General features: G+C 37.1%; 1 protein-coding gene across 1 annotated transcript in view; it reads right to left on the bottom strand.

The window, feature by feature from the left end:
* The window catches only part of TMEM38B (transmembrane protein 38B), a 56,541-nt gene extending 41,074 nt beyond the window's left edge, over positions 1–15,467 (bottom strand). The window contains exons 1-2 of the mRNA XM_032860774.1: positions 15,243–15,467; positions 1,516–1,672 (exon numbers count right to left, since the gene is read on the bottom strand). Coding sequence (XP_032716665.1) covers positions 1,516–1,672; positions 15,243–15,354 — 269 coding nt within the window. The 5' untranslated portion in view covers positions 15,355–15,467. The remainder of the gene's footprint in view (positions 1–1,515; positions 1,673–15,242) is intronic.
* Positions 15,468–15,889: the final 422 nt, after the last annotated feature.

Below are 15,889 nucleotides of genomic sequence, written 5' to 3'. Positions count from 1 at the left end.
TAAGAGTACACTTATCATTATGGGCACTGAGTAAGAATTCTTGAAACATTATACTGTACACCAAAACTAATATAACATTATATGTTAATTGTACTTCAAAAAAAGAAAACACATAACCAGTGGAAGACTACACTTCTATAAGAGGTGGTTAAACAAATCTATGAGAAATAGAGACACCTGCCTGGCTCAGTTGGTAAAGCATGCACTACTGATGTCAGGATCATGAGTTTAATCCAACACTGGGGGGTAGAGTTTACTTTAAAAAAAAAAAAAAAACCACCTAATTTATGAGAGATAGTGGCTATTAAATGTTAAGGTTCTAAAGTCAAATTTCCTGGTTTTGATCCTAGTTCAATCACTAAACACGTAAATTTTAGCAAAGTTTCTCGATACCTCAATTTTCTCATTTGTCAAATGTGAAAATAATGGTTATAGTACTCGTGATTAAATATGAATATAAAGAATTTAGCTGATATACAGTTAACAACTCAGTAAATATTAGCTATCAAATTTATTATTCTATTTCCACTTATTTCCACTGCCACATTTCCACTACTACTTTTTCACACTGCCATCACTATGTATAATATTCTTCTTTAAGACTGGTTACATACCCATTTAAAAATTATCACAAAAAAAAGAACTTTAAGTATTCCTAACATTGCATATTTGATACGGTTTTTATTCAAAAGTATAGTTTCTGCTTCAGACGTAGCAAAGCACTTTGTATTATAGTTTTCTTTTAGCTTTATGGATCACTCTCCTTAAGGATAACTAAATATTTGAATTTGTAAGAAACCAAAGCAATTCCTGCTAACATTTTTTTCTTCACTTCAAAATTAAATTAAAAACAAAATTAGGGGCACCTGGGTGGCTCAGTCGTTAAGCATCTGCCTTCAGGTCAGGTCATGATTCCAGGGTCCTGGGATGGAGCCCTGCATCAGGCTCCCTGCTCAGCGGGAAGCCTGCTTCTCCCTCTCCCATTCCCCCTGCTTGTGTTCCCTCTCTTGATGTCTCTCTCTCTCTCTGTCAAATAAATAAATAAATAATCTAAAAACAAACACAAAACAAAATTAATGTTACATCCCACAAGGCTCTGAAAAATCCAACAGAGACTATGACAAGAACGATTATTACATACGAATCATAATCACTTGGACTTTTTGTGTAGTTAGTCACATTCTTATTTTATCCTGCTGTATATCTGTATGTATGAGTAGTTAGATAAACTGTTTGGGGCCAAATATTTGGTGCCCTTTCACATTTGACAAGCTTCCAACTAAAGATACATAAGAAAATGGTAACAATACTTGCCTCTGGGACAGGATATAAGTGAAGGGCGAGAAAGAGACAAACTTTGTACTTAAAAACATTGGCTTAATTTGGGTTCCTTCCTTAGCACATACATTCACTTTTGGAACATAAAATAGGTTTTAAAGAAAAAAAGATCCATGTATTAATAATTTACAAGACGATTTTTTAAATGTCTCATATTTCACCATAATCGCAGCTTACCAGATTGAAGATGCCAGTAATATATTAGTGTTGTTTGCAAGAAACCTCAATGGAGGCTCTGCAAGCAATACACAGGATAAAATTCCTCCACCAAAGCAATGGAGCATAGCAGTAAACCAGCTTGAAAGAGGATTCTTCCATGCCACTGCCGCAGCTCCTGAAATGGTAAAATAAAAATGTGGTCTGAGATAACTGTATGCTAAACAAATCCTAAGGTACCAATGGCACTAAAGAAATAAACTTAATTTCATAACTTTCAAAAGCTTACTATTACTCATAGGTGTGGCAATCATGATCATCACAAACTCTACCTATTGTTCTTTAAACCAAGACTGGAAACATTTTAAGACATACATAATTTGGGGCACCTTTAAAATACTCTGTCCGGGCTCTTACTGCCAGTTTCCCACTAGCACATTATTATAAACAATCTCCCTACCTACTCTCTCCTTTTATTCCCAGCCCTATTTTAAGTACTTCCAGTTGATATGTCAGAGCAAATTTGAAGAAAAATTATCTTAAGCACTTTAAAAAATAAAAGCTGAAATAAATAAACTAAGCTTTTAACATGACAGGCTAGAAACAGAATCACAAAATAAACCCAGAGGTGAAATGTTGATGAGGAACAGATACATACACAATCTTAAAATGCTTCCTAACAAGGCACTTATTAATTACAGAGGGAAATAGTAATTTTAGAGTGGAGAAACCTTGCAGACATTACTATAAACAAACATCAGGTGACTCTTGTTATGATTCACCAAGAACACATCTTTCTCCTACAGTACTGCTACCAACAATATATAACCTAAACTAACCTAATCAGATACACCCAAACTGAGGGCGCTTCTGGAAAAAAAACCTCGCCTATACTTTAGCAAAGCCAAGTCAAGAAATACAAAAACAAAACAAAGGCTGATGAAATGCTCCAGATTAAATAACATGAAAGAGGCAACAACTACATACAATGCATATTCTAGATCATATCCTGGAGTGGGAAAGAATATTTATAAATGACCTTTTTGGACAACTGATGAAATCTAAATATGGACCCTGGCCTAATAACGGTGTTATTAAACTTTCTGATTTTAGTAACTGTTTTGTGGTTCGTAAATATTAACACACTTAAGTAATTTGAAGTAACTGGGCAAATGCTTCCAATTTACATTCAAGTGGCTCTGAAAAAATAATATGCATAAATAAAAACATTCAAAGAGATGCTAAAGTACAAACTTCTAGTTATAAAATGAATAAATTCTGGGGATTTAATGTACAGCATAGTGACTACAGTTATTAATACTGTATTGTACACTTAAAATTTGCTAAGACAGTCAATCTCAAGTCACCACCACCAATTTAAAAAAAAAAGTAACCATGTGAGATAATGGGTGTGCTAATTAACTTGAGTGAGAATCATTCAACAATCCATATGCATATCAAACCATCAAATTGTACACTTTGAAGATATATAATTTTATCAATTATACCTCAATAAAGCTGGAAAAAATATATGGGGCAAAATGTAAATGGTTGGTGAATCTGAGTAAAGTATATGAGAATTTCTTGACCTATTCTGGCAATTCTGTAAGTATGAAATATCAAAGGGAAAGTACAAAAAAATAAAATAAAAAATAAACTCAGCCAGAAAAATAGAAGCAATTTATAAAAATCAAAGTAGAAACCCATTAAACAGAAGCTAGAATAGGGAGATGAAGATGGGCAACCAGAAAGCCAACCCAAAGTTATTACTGGAAAAGACCAATAAAACAGACCATTGTTCAACAAGTCTAAGAAAGGGGCAGGAGCAGAAACAAAAATAATGCAAAACATTAGAAGGAAAAATAAGGAAATAGTTTTATAGTTTTTTAATTATAGGAAAGCAACATGCATTTAATCTAATAAATGTGAAGATGCTGTTGAAATGGACAGTATAAATCAGCAAAATTCCCTTAAGAATAGACAGAAACTTGAATCTACATATAACTAGGGGGAAAAAAGACTACAGGGCAAAAATCTATCTTAAGAAAGGTGCTAACCTCAATAAATTAATGGAAAACATTTACCAAATATTTTTGGATTACTCATTTTTATTCTATATAACCATTATGGAATATAGCAAAGGAGAAAAACTTAAATCATTCTATGAAACATACTCCCAACATCAAAAATTATAAATAAAGAAAAAAGAGACAGTGAGAGAGGAAGGAGGAAGGGGAAAAGATAGGAAGGGAGGGAGGAAGGAAAGGATGAAGATACACTATAATTCTAACTTAGAAGTATAATAACAAATTGAAATCAGTAGTTTTTTGAAAAGATAATAAATCATGACCAAGTAGATTTTATCCAAAGAATTAAAAAGGATTCAGTATTGGGCGCCTGGGTGGCTCAGTGGGTTAAGCCGCTGCCTTCGGCTCAGGTCATGATCTCAGGGTCCTGGGATCGAGTCCCGCATCGGGCTCTCTGCTCAGCGGGGAGCCTGCTTCCCTCTCTCTCTCTCTGCCTGCCTCTCTGTCTACTTGTGATCTCTCTCTGTCAAAATCAATAAATAAAATCTTTAAAAAAAATAAAAAATAAATTTTAAAAAAAGGATTCAGTATTTAAAAATTCATTTAAATCATTCACCATACTAACAAATTATCATCTCCCCTTTAGAAAGTTAAAGACCTAAAAATTCAATGTTCCTGATTTTCAAAAAAATCTAGCAATCTAAGAACAGAAGGAAAAGTACTTAACCTGAATTAAGCTATAAAGGGAAAGACTAGGGGCGCCTGGGTGGCTCAGTGGGTTAATGCCTCTGCCTTCGGCTCAGGTCATGATCTCAGGGTCCTGAGATCGAGCCCCGCATCGGGCTCTCTGCTCGGCGGAGAGCCTGCTTCCCCCCTCTCTCTCTGCCTGCCTCTGCCTACTTGTGATTTCTGTCTGTCAAATAAATAAAAAAAAAAAAAAAAAAAAAAAAAGGGAAAGACTATTTTGACCCCACTAAAATTTAAAACCTCTATATGAAAAAAGTCTGGAACAGTGTTTTTCAATTTACATAAGGCAAATTCCAGTAAATCAACAAAAAAAGACAGCAAACACAAGAGAAAAATGAGCAAGTCACAAAGTGGGAAATATAAATGATTAATAAACATACCAAAATAAGAAAGTCCTCCCTTAAGTCATCAGTAATCAAGAAAAAACAAAATTTAAAAAGATGTTATATTTCTCACACATCCAATTGGCAAAAAAATGTACAGCTTAATATTTATTAACTTATTAGTCAGCAAAGGTCTGAAGAAATTCATATACTCCTGTGAGTATTAAAAAGTCATTCTGAAGAATAATTTGGGAGTATAAATAAAAAATTTCATTTAAAACTGACTCAGTACCCAAGAAATGTCATACAAGAATATTAAAGCAGTGTGTTTATAACACTGTGAAAAAAATGAAAAAAAAATCTAAACAACCATCATTAGAGAACAGTTAAACCATGATCATTTGTGCTATGGAATATTATCCAGGAGCAATAAAGAGTGTGATAAAGCAGTATCAACATGGGATATTATTATTCAGTAAAAACAAGGAACCAAATACAATTATGTAGAACAGTAGTATTACAGCATGGAATCATTTATTTTTTTAATTTTTTGAGAATCATTTATGAGCAAAAATGCAAACACGATACATTTCTCTAGGTACCTGCGTATACATGGAATGCAAAGAATAGGGTCTGCAATACACCAACATGTTAACTGTTACTGTCTCTTGAGGAAACCTAGGATTTGGGAGGATGCTCAAAGGGGATTTAAATTTATTTAATTATACCGAGTAAATTATTTAATCATATTGGGATTCTTTTAAATAAAATGTTCATTTACTAGTTGTATAATTAAACAAAATTTTAACAAATTATGTCACACCCAATCTGTGGAATACAATGCATCTTTTTAAAAGAATGTAGCGGCTTTACATGTACTGATGTGACCAAAAAAAAATCATGTGTGTATACATAATATATACAGTAAGAAATCATTTACAGGGAAAAAACAGAAAACCAGTTATTCTATCAGAATATTATACAAGTAATAAATAAAATAAGGTCTGCAAGAATTTATAACCAAACAGTTAACTGTTGTTATTGCTTGGGAAAAGGCCCATTTAGGCAAAAACAAAACAAATTACATAAATGTATGTGTGAGTTCAGTAGAGTAACATCATCATACTTGTATTAACATGGAAATTCGGGGTGCCTGGGTGGCTCAGTGGGTTGGGCCTCTGCCTTTGGCTCAGGTCATGGTCTCAGGGTCCTGGGATTGAGCCCTGCATCAGGCTCTCTGCTCAGCAGAGAGCCTGCTTCCCCACCCCCACCGCCACCTCCCCCGCTCTCTCTCTGCCTGCCTCTCTGCCTACTTGTGCTCTCTCTCTGTCAAATAAATAAATAAAATCCTTTTAAATAATGGGAATTCATCTGTGTGTGCTCAGGAAAACAAAGCAAAAGGAGGAGATAAAAGTCAAATAGTGCAACCCACCATTCCATACAACAAAATGTGCCCAGGAGTGAACATGAGTTGGCAGATGTGCATTTTCTGTGGTGTACACATCCTGTCAAGTGAAGTGATGCCAAGGTTTAATGATATGCATTTGGTGATAACTCAAGAAATGGTGACCTGTTCCAATCTGGAAGAAAATTCAGTTATGAGAAATGTACTAAAAGACAGGGTATCAATCTTCAGTGTAGCAATTTCCCCTAAACTTTGTTTGATAATACATGATCATGCTGTCTTTAAAGCCCAAGTCCCATATAAGATGTGATACCAGTATGTCTCTACCTGAATATTATGACCTACCTAAATATGTGTATAGGCAATACAGCACCACACAGTGGTGACTGATTATAACATTGGTCAGTCAGCCTAATAAATGAGTATAATCTTTTCTTTAGGTAATGGTCACTAGCTCCCATACTGCACCATCTTCATGTTGAAAAGCAATAGAGAGGGGCACCTGGGTGGCTCAGTCAGTTAAGCATCTGTCAGCCTTGAGCTCAGGTCATGATTCCAGAGTCCTGGATAGAGCCCCACATAAGGCTCCCTGCTCAGTGGGGAGTCTGCTTCTCCCTCTCCCTTTGCCCCTCCCCCCCACTTGCCTGCACCTCTCTCTTTCTCTCTCTCTCAAATAAATAAAATCTTTAAAAAGGAAAAAACAATATAGAGTGCTTAAAGGGTACAGACTCTAGAGTTTAGCTGCTCAGGTATAAATCCTGGCACCAGCACTTACTCGTTGTGTGAATGCAACAAGTTAATTGTTTGCTTTCACACATCTTAAAAACACACACACACACACATATAGAAGAGGCAAAGAAAAAAGTAACCTACACCACAGGGTTGTTGTAAAGATCAACTAAGGATCAACTACAAGTGAGTACTTTGAAATCACTTAGAATGGGGGCCTAGCACATAGTAAGCCACTAAGTATTAGCTAATCACTATTATTACCTAAGTAAACAAAAATAAAAAGCAAAATTACTCTCTCCTCTCTATTTCTGCCATTCCATCACACTCCTATTCTGAGTTGTCTGAGGCAACTTTCAGGCTTTTTTCCCTATGCTTATTTACACACATACACCCCTTTTCCCCCTTACTCTTTAACTCTCTTCCAAACCTACTGTGTGTGTGTATCCCTCTCTCTCTCACAGGCATACCCTGGTTAGCTCTGGAAATGCATTCTGGAAATGGGTGTTCTTACTGCATGAGAGCCATAACAGGTCCATCACAGCACAGTCACTATGAAGAACCCATTCTAAGGTAACTGATTACTTTGAATAAACATACAGTTAGAAACACTCACTGGTGTCTGTCCTTTACGTTCCTTAGTATTACTCTAATGCAGATTTAGCATTACCTTCATCCACCTGATACTCACCACTCACTGACAACCAAATTCAAATGGACCCAGGTTTTCCTTTGCAAAACAATCCAAAATCAAATTTACTAAATGATTTCATACTAATGATTTGCTTATGTAACATTCATTTCTGATTACATTTGTCAAAATAACTTTCCTTTTTCCTCAACTTGCACATTTTACATATCACATTCTAGATTTATAAGTGTTAGCTCCATTTATAAAGTTCTTATTATTAAAATTCTAAGAGACTTTTGTATAGAGTAGTTGCTCTATAAATGTACTGAATGACAGAAAAATATATGTGAAATATTTCAAGAGGTCAAATATTATGATTTCACTACCATGAATTTCCCTTTGTATTGTACAAACCAAAGAGGCAGCTATAATTACATACCAGTTTTGTGACATCTTTGTAGGACCACTAAGCCCTCTTAGCTTAAGTTTCAACTTTCATAAAATGGGAGTAATACATAACTTACAAGGATTAAAATAAAGAAATATACATAAAAACACACTTACTACCTAGTACATGGCAGACACTTTGTTGACTTACCTACTGAATGGACTGATCATGACCCACAGATAAAGTAGGCGAAATGCGACCTTGGGCTACTTTTAATCTCTTAGCCCAAGATCTAATTCTTTCGAGTTCTTATTACAACGCTGGGATGAAAACAACACACCACAGCTCTAAAAAAGTACTCATAACCCTAAGAGACTTAAATCAGCAATACTAAGATTTTATTAGAGAAAAAAAGAAAAGAACTGAATTAAAAGGTTTCCCTCACATCAATCTTTTCTGCCTAATTCTCAAATATACATCAGCTAGAAAAACTTCCCTAAGTCAAACTGGCCTTTCTATAATGCTCTCTTCAGTATGCACACTATGGTAACACATTTTATAGTTGTGAGGCAACCCTAGGACAAATTTTCTTAGGTGTTATGTTCCTTTGTATATATCATAACAGTACCAGAATTAGTTCACCGTGAAGTTAAAGGGTGAAAATACAGAAAGTTAACCAGAAACAGCCTGTGTATCTTTCCAGCATAAAATAATTTTCAATAGGAAGAAACAGTTAATATGATAGCTTTAATTTTTTTCTCAGTTTTCTTTTTTTTTTAAGTTTTTTTAAATTTATTTGACAGATCACAAGTAGGCAGAGAGGCAGGCAGAGAGAGATAGGAGGAGGAGGCAGGCTCCCTGATGAGCAGAGAGCCCGATGTGGGACTCGATCCCAGGACCCTGAGATCATGACCTGAGCCGAAGGCAGAGGCTTTAACCACTGAGCCACCCAGGCGCCCCTTTTTCTCAGTTTTAAAACAAAGATATGTTCCTTTAGCCTAGGAATAAGCCGTGATAATTAAGATATATATATTTTTTTAACATGCTGATATTTAAAAGACAAAAAATTCTCTGTCCTAACTTGAGTTAAGATATTTGTGATATGCTAGCAATGGAATTATTTTCCCCAAAACTCTTAGCAAAATTTGTCACACTGAAGCCTTACTCTAATTCAAAGTATATGAGTTTTGAAGCACTCATAATCACCTATGGACTTTTAAGATCAAAATTTATTTATTTATTATGAAATGAAAGCTAGAAAATAAAGTCATATTCTACTTCCAGTTTTGGATCAAGTTTGAATCATAGTGGGCCAAGTAAATCCACAGACCCACCTTGTGGTTATTTCCCCAGTTCCTTAATGTATAACTAGAACAGACACAGTTGGCAACTGACACAAAGCCCATGCTGATCCTCTGATCTATGGAGTAAGGATCAATAGATGGTAGAAACATTCAAGTAAAAGCTCCTAGAGTTTCTTCTCCTCCTTAAGGTATTTTTAAAAAGCAATACCACAGAGATGGGTGCTATAACCATAAACATCAAAGCTGAAAAGGTGGTGATACCTATCACATCCCATTTAACATGCTTATTTGGTCTATATGTAAAGCAGATGGATCTTGGAAAATGTGGATTATCATAATTGTAGACAGGTAGTGACTCCAATTGCAGCTGGTGTTCAAGATGAAGTACTTTTACTGAAACAAAGCAACATAACCCCTATAACCGTAAGCAAATCCTTTTTCTCCATATTAATTTGCAAGAAACCCCAGAAACACTTTGCTTTTACCAGGCTAGGTGAACAGTACACTACTGCAGTCTTGCCTTAATTCTATGTCAACTTTCCTGCTCTCCGACAAAGTCCACAGAGATTTTGATCACACTGGGAATCCAAACTATATTACACTGACCCTACACTACACTACACTGATGATGTTATACTGATTGGATCTACGGGCAGGAAGTAGCCAGTACTTTGGATATCCTAACATGACATATCCAAACCAGAAAGTAGGAAGTTAAACTCCACTGCTAGGAATCTGTACCTGTCAGAATCCAGTCAGGAAAGAGAAAATACATGGTTATTTTAACAGAGAGAATTTACTCTAAAATCATTAAATATAAAATTGTTAAGTAATTGTTGAAAAGGTAAAAAGTAAATACTACAGTATCACAGAAGTATCAACTACAGAAAGCAGTTTACCACTGCTGGGGAAACAAAGGATGGGCTGAAATTATTTAAATTTAGAAACACGAACAAACATCTCTTTAGAACCAAAACTGAGACTCCTAAGCAGGGAACACTGCTCAGCCATTGTTCTAGTCCAGCCTACTCACTCTACAAATGAAATACTGGGTTTTAAGTTCTTATCCCAAACTACCCAGTTAGTGATAGAGTTTTAACACTGGTCTCCTGATTTTATGAGCTCTTTCTACCAAACCGCATCCCCTGACAAATATTTTATGTCATGTCAATCAAATATTCTTTCACTTATAAATTAAAGATATTTAAGTAAGATTCTCTAAACTAGTAGAAGTAAATTGTGAACTGTCATTTCTCAGACATCCTTTTCCACCCTACACTGGGCAGAACAAACTCAGTTTTTAAAACATCACAGAACAAAAGGGGCTTCTGGGGTTTCATGAATGTTCTATTTTTACCCAGATGTTGATTAAATAGATGTGCTCATTTTTAAAATTCATTGAGCTATACATTTACAATTTTTGTACTTCTCTGTGTGCTATGTATGGATTCATAAAGACAGCAAAACTATGCTGCCACCTTACAGAATCATCAGAACTGACAAATTCTTGACATATTAATCCTTTCATTTCCCACAAATTAGAAGGGGGGAAACAATAATAAGCTTTATTCCTGGATTTAATTCCTAAAAGCAAAGGAAAAACTCATTGGTGATATGGAAATGAGAGAAGTCATGGGAGAAAATAACCATGTCAAATGAAAGCTTATTGAGAAACTGCTCAATACTAAGAAACCAGAAACATTAAATGGACCTGCAAAAAGAGAGCAAGGAATATTTGAGAACTTTGGAATTAGCTGAAGACCTAGATCCATAATTTATTAACCAATGGGACTTAAATACAGTTATTTTATTCCTGTAAGGTTATTCCTCATCTGTAAAAGGAGTTCAATACCTATCCTAAAGAGATACGAGGATTAGAATTAAGATACTACAATGTTTTTGTATGTATCTGAAATGAATATCATTATTTTATAGGAAAGTATCATAAAACCTTTTGTGATACTATCCAAAAAAAAAAGACTAATAGCACAGCTGAGTTCCTTTAGGGCTACAATATCATCTTTCATCTTGGTATCCTCAATATCTAATATAGTGCCTGATATGCAGTGGAGTTTCAATAAATATTTGCTTAATTGAAGTCCCTGTGATTCCAGAGAGGTTAGCAAAATAGTGATGGGAGAATTAAGGGGAAAAACAGCTTTTGTGTGTTAAAATCAAGTAGAAATAACTGTAGATTAAATTTTCAGGAAGTCTTACAGAAAATAGCAACTGGATATGAATACATGATTGAAGAAATGTGTCTACTTTAATGAAGATTTAAATAAGAAGAGAAGGCAGCTTAAAAATGTAAGGTAAGAGAAATTAAAGATTAAACTTTCTATTAAATGGTTTCTGACTGGGGCGCCTGGGTGGCTCAGTGGGTTAAATCCTCTGCCTTCAGCTCAGGTCATGATCTCAGGGTCCTGGGATCAAGCCCCACATCGGGCTCTCTGCTCAGCGGGGAGCCTGCTTCCTCCTCTCTCTCTGCCTGCCTCTCTGCCAACTTGTGATCTCTGTCAAATAAATAAACAAAATCTTTAAAAAAAAAATGGTTTCTGACTATTAGCCCTCAAGGCAGCATTTTCCAACTTCCTAATAAAATACCCAGAAAAATGGAACACAAGCAAAACCTATCCTAAAACAAAACTGAAAACTATCAGATGCCATGGTTTAGGAGGAACTAAAGTTAATTATTTATAAACGGAGGTAAATTAAGAAATAAAAAACAGGGGTGCCTGGGTGGCTCAGTTGGTTAAGCATCTGCCTTTGGCTCAGGTCACAATCCCAGAGTCCTGGGATCAACCCCCACATGGGAGCACATCCCTGCTCACCTGGGAGCCTGCTTCTCCCTCTCCTTCTTCCTGCCACTCTGCCTACTTGTGCTCTGTCAAATAAATAAACAAAACCTTAAAAAAAAGAAATAAAAAACAATCCAATTTATTAAATACCTTGATTTGCTTGAAGCACAAGTCATGTGGAAAAGGAAATGAGGGGAAAACCATCATCTATCCTTGGATTTGAAGGCCTACAACCTGAACCAAACAAAAAAGGGATGCTGTCCTTATCTACACCACAGAAAGAGTTAACCCACTTTACATCTTGTTTCCACTGGCATTTTTAAAGATCTAGGTAGAAACATATAAGATGTAAACAGTAAGAAAGTGAGGAGTGAGGTATTGGCAATGGCAGAGCACATTCCAGAAGCCAAGAATCTCAAGGAGTAACATGCTTGAGAGAATAAAAAGAAGAATCAGGGTGCCTGGGTGGCTCAGTGGGTTAAAGCCTCTGCCTTCAGCTCAGGTCATAATCCCAGGGTCCTGGGATCGAGCCCCACATCGGGCTCTCTGCTCAACAGGGAGCCTGCTTCTCCGGCCTCTCTCTGCCTACTTGTGATCTCTGTCTGTCAAATAAATTAATAAAATCTTAAAAAAAAAAAAAAAAAAAGAAGAAGAAGAATCCTGGTAATACATGGATGAATTGTAGTTTCATTGTACTACTAGTCTAAGTTCTAGAGAATCAGTTAATGGTGGATAAGAAAATGTTGCCAATTAAGTAAAAATTTACATAAAATATTGCCAAATCAAAATCCCTAATGAGTTAAAGTAGTATCTCAAACAAAAATACCTCAAACAAGTGGAGCTTATCCCAAGAATGTAAGGATGGTTCATCATTTTTTTAAGTTTTAATTTTTATTTATTTATTTTTTTAGTAATCTCTACACCCAACATGGGGATTGAATTCACAACCCTGAGATCAGGAATCACATGTTCTTCTGACTGAGGCAGCCAAGCACCCCTGATTTATCATTTTAAAAAATGTATTACATTACAATTTTTTTTTAAGATTTTATTTGTTTATTTATTTGTCAGAGAGAGAGAGACAGCAAACGCGCGTGCACACACACAAGCAGGCAGAGTGGCAGGCAGCAGCAGAGAGAGAAACAGGATCCCTGCCGAGCAAGGAACCCAATGTGGGACTCGATCCCAGCACCCTGGGATCATGACCAGAACAGAAGGCAGAGGCTTAACTGACTGAGCCACCCACGCGCCCCTACATTACAATTTAAATAGGAAAAACAATATGATCAACTCAATAAGAAGTGGAAATACAAACTGCTAATAAACTTAAGCAGTACACACCCAGCAACCATGACAGATGCAAATGAAAACTATTTTTCTGATCATTAGAATGACAAGATATTTAAGAAAGGTAACAGCAGGGGAGGAAAAAAAAAGCAAATACTGTGAAAGAAACAGGCAGTCTAACACATTTCTGGTAAAAGCTTAAACAGGTAAACTCTTTTGTATGAATTTTATCATTTCTACCTGTTTACAAGCACTGCTACTGGAATATAAAATATTTTTCACACCATGTGTAATACTGTTTTAGCATTCAGTTGTTCCAGTGCTTCTCAAATTTTTTGGTCTCGGGACTCCTTGTGCCCCTAAAAATTAGTGAGCAGATGAATAGTTGCAAGGACTGGGGGAGGGCTGACTATAAAGGGGCAGGAGGGAATCAGGGGTGAGTGATGAAACTACCGTATATCTTGATAATGTTGGTCATCACATATCTGTATGTGTTCTCCAAAATCATAAACTTTATTATTAAAAAGGGTGAATATAATATATGCAAATTAAAACCTTTAAAAAAAAGTCAGACCTGAAAAAAAATTCTTGAAGACCCCAAAGAATTTTTATTGAGTTACAGGTATCAATATTTAACACATTAGAAAACTGAGAAAATTTTAAAGTAGTACTTAATGTTTTCACTTTAAAAATAGTAACTGTACTAAATGTTAACATAAATTATGTATTCTTTATGAAAAATAACTTTTCCAAAGCAAAAAACATTTAGTGAGAAAAGTCCCACTGTTTATATGCTAGCAAATCCCGTTTAATGTCTGGCTTCAAAGGGAAAACAGCTGGACTCTCATTCTGTTTCTGTATTCAATCTGTTCCGTATCATAGGTCATGTAGCTTCTGGAAAACTCCACTGTACACTTCTGAGAAAATTAATGTAAAAAAGACAAATAACATGGGCATATTATTATGAAAATAACTTCGACCTGGAAGTGTCCGGAACCCTAAGGGTTCCTGGACCACACTTTGAGAATTTGATTGAGCCTATACAAGAAAATTTCAAATACTGAATATGGCACGATAATGTACTTCTTTTCAAATCAGGGAAACACCTTCTTACGCAGATTATCTGTCCTGCTTTAATACCATATTCACCTTTCCCAGGTCAAAACGCCTACCAAACAATGCTTTAGACTGAGCTACAAACACCAATGTAAATGAAAGATATTTCCGAGACCAAACAGTTTAAAAAACAAACAATTGTCAGTAATAGGTACAGCACCTCCTCAAGCCCTCACTCTCTCTGTAGGACCAGGCAGCACGAACAGGGAGAAAGTAGAAAAAGAAAATAAATGCCTGAACTCAAAGAAGAGATCCATAAAACCAAAAGGCAAAGCGAATAACTGCAAAAATCAAGCAGCACAAGAGCAAACATACACTGAATGTAAAATACAAGAAAATACAAATATTGCTTTTTGGCCATTAAAAAAAAACAACTCAAAATGCTGTATTCAGACTCTACCCTCAGTCTACACATACTGAGTCTCCTACGACGGAAAAGGGGGATCCACTGTCTTCCAGCAATCACTTTAGCCAGCATGCTAAGCAAGGTGACAGAGCGCTGCGTGAAGAATAGTGGTGTGCCTGCTCGAGGCTTTTTAAGTGTTGATACAACTTTCAGGACCGCAGAACCGTCCAGAACTACTCACTATTCCAAGCGACCGAGTCCCACTTGCAGTCCCCGGGACCTCGGTCCCCAGGTGACTTTTAAATACTGTATTTTCCAAGGAAGTGGTGGCACCACCGGAAGACGGCGCACATCCTGGGTGGACGGAGGCAGGACCCGGGCTCCCAAATGCCCCAGCGGCTTCCCTGTCACTTGCCCCTGACGCGGTATCTCGGACCCGATTGTGCCTCCTTTGACGAGTACCGGGGCCACCGCTCTTCCCTGTTTCCCCACTTGCGCTCGAGGGGTCGGAAGGGTCGCCTCGCGGCGCCCCTCCAGCTCAACTATAGGACTCTGGGACAGAAGCAACTCAGCCGTTCAGGCGGCCCAGGCCGTCCTCTCGGTGAGAGGTACCCTGAGGGGGACCGTCTGCGTCTCCCCGCACTCACCCGGCTGACGCTTCAGCGCCATCACCGACACCAGGTAGTGGGCGATATCAAAAAAGGGGAACATAGACGTGCGAGAAAAGGCAAGGGTCAGCTCATCCCACGGAGAATCCATCACGACGACGGACCGCAGCAGGCGAAGCAGCCTGGGTGACGGGTTCCTGCCGTGCGCGGCGAAAAGTGGGGGAGGGGGGCCGCCGCGGCCGCGCGCCCTCCCGCGCGGCCTGGAGGAGCCCTGCGCGTGCGCCCTGGGACCCTCGCTGGCGCGCTTTGGGGGCGGGGCCGCGCGTCCCGGGAGTGGGCGGAGCGAGCATCTCCCTGGTGTTCCGGTGGAAAATACATTACTTATGTTAACATTTAGCACCTTTATTATTTTAAAACGAATACGTGAAGGACTGTTTTAAATTTTTCTATTATAACTTCTTGAGAACTCTTTTTGGGTCCTCAAGGAATTTTTTTACGTCAGCTTTAAGGGTTTAATTTACATACATTTGATTCACCCTTTTTAATATAAAGTTCTATGATTTTGGATAAACCTATGCAGTCCAGAAGGGTAGAGTTTCAGAGTGGGATTAGTTTCTTTAAATTGTTTCACCTAACATTTCTTAAGCAACCATAATGTGCAACTCACACCGTGAGTTAGTGGAGGT

Source organism: Lontra canadensis, unplaced genomic scaffold (assembly GCF_010015895.1).
Source record: "Lontra canadensis isolate GAN:19392208 unplaced genomic scaffold, GSC_riverotter_1.0 scaffold19, whole genome shotgun sequence".
In the NCBI taxonomy this organism is placed as follows: Eukaryota; Metazoa; Chordata; class Mammalia; order Carnivora; family Mustelidae; genus Lontra; species Lontra canadensis.
The sequence above is the reverse complement of the archived record's forward strand: the minus strand, read 5'-3'. Positions and strand labels throughout refer to the sequence as shown.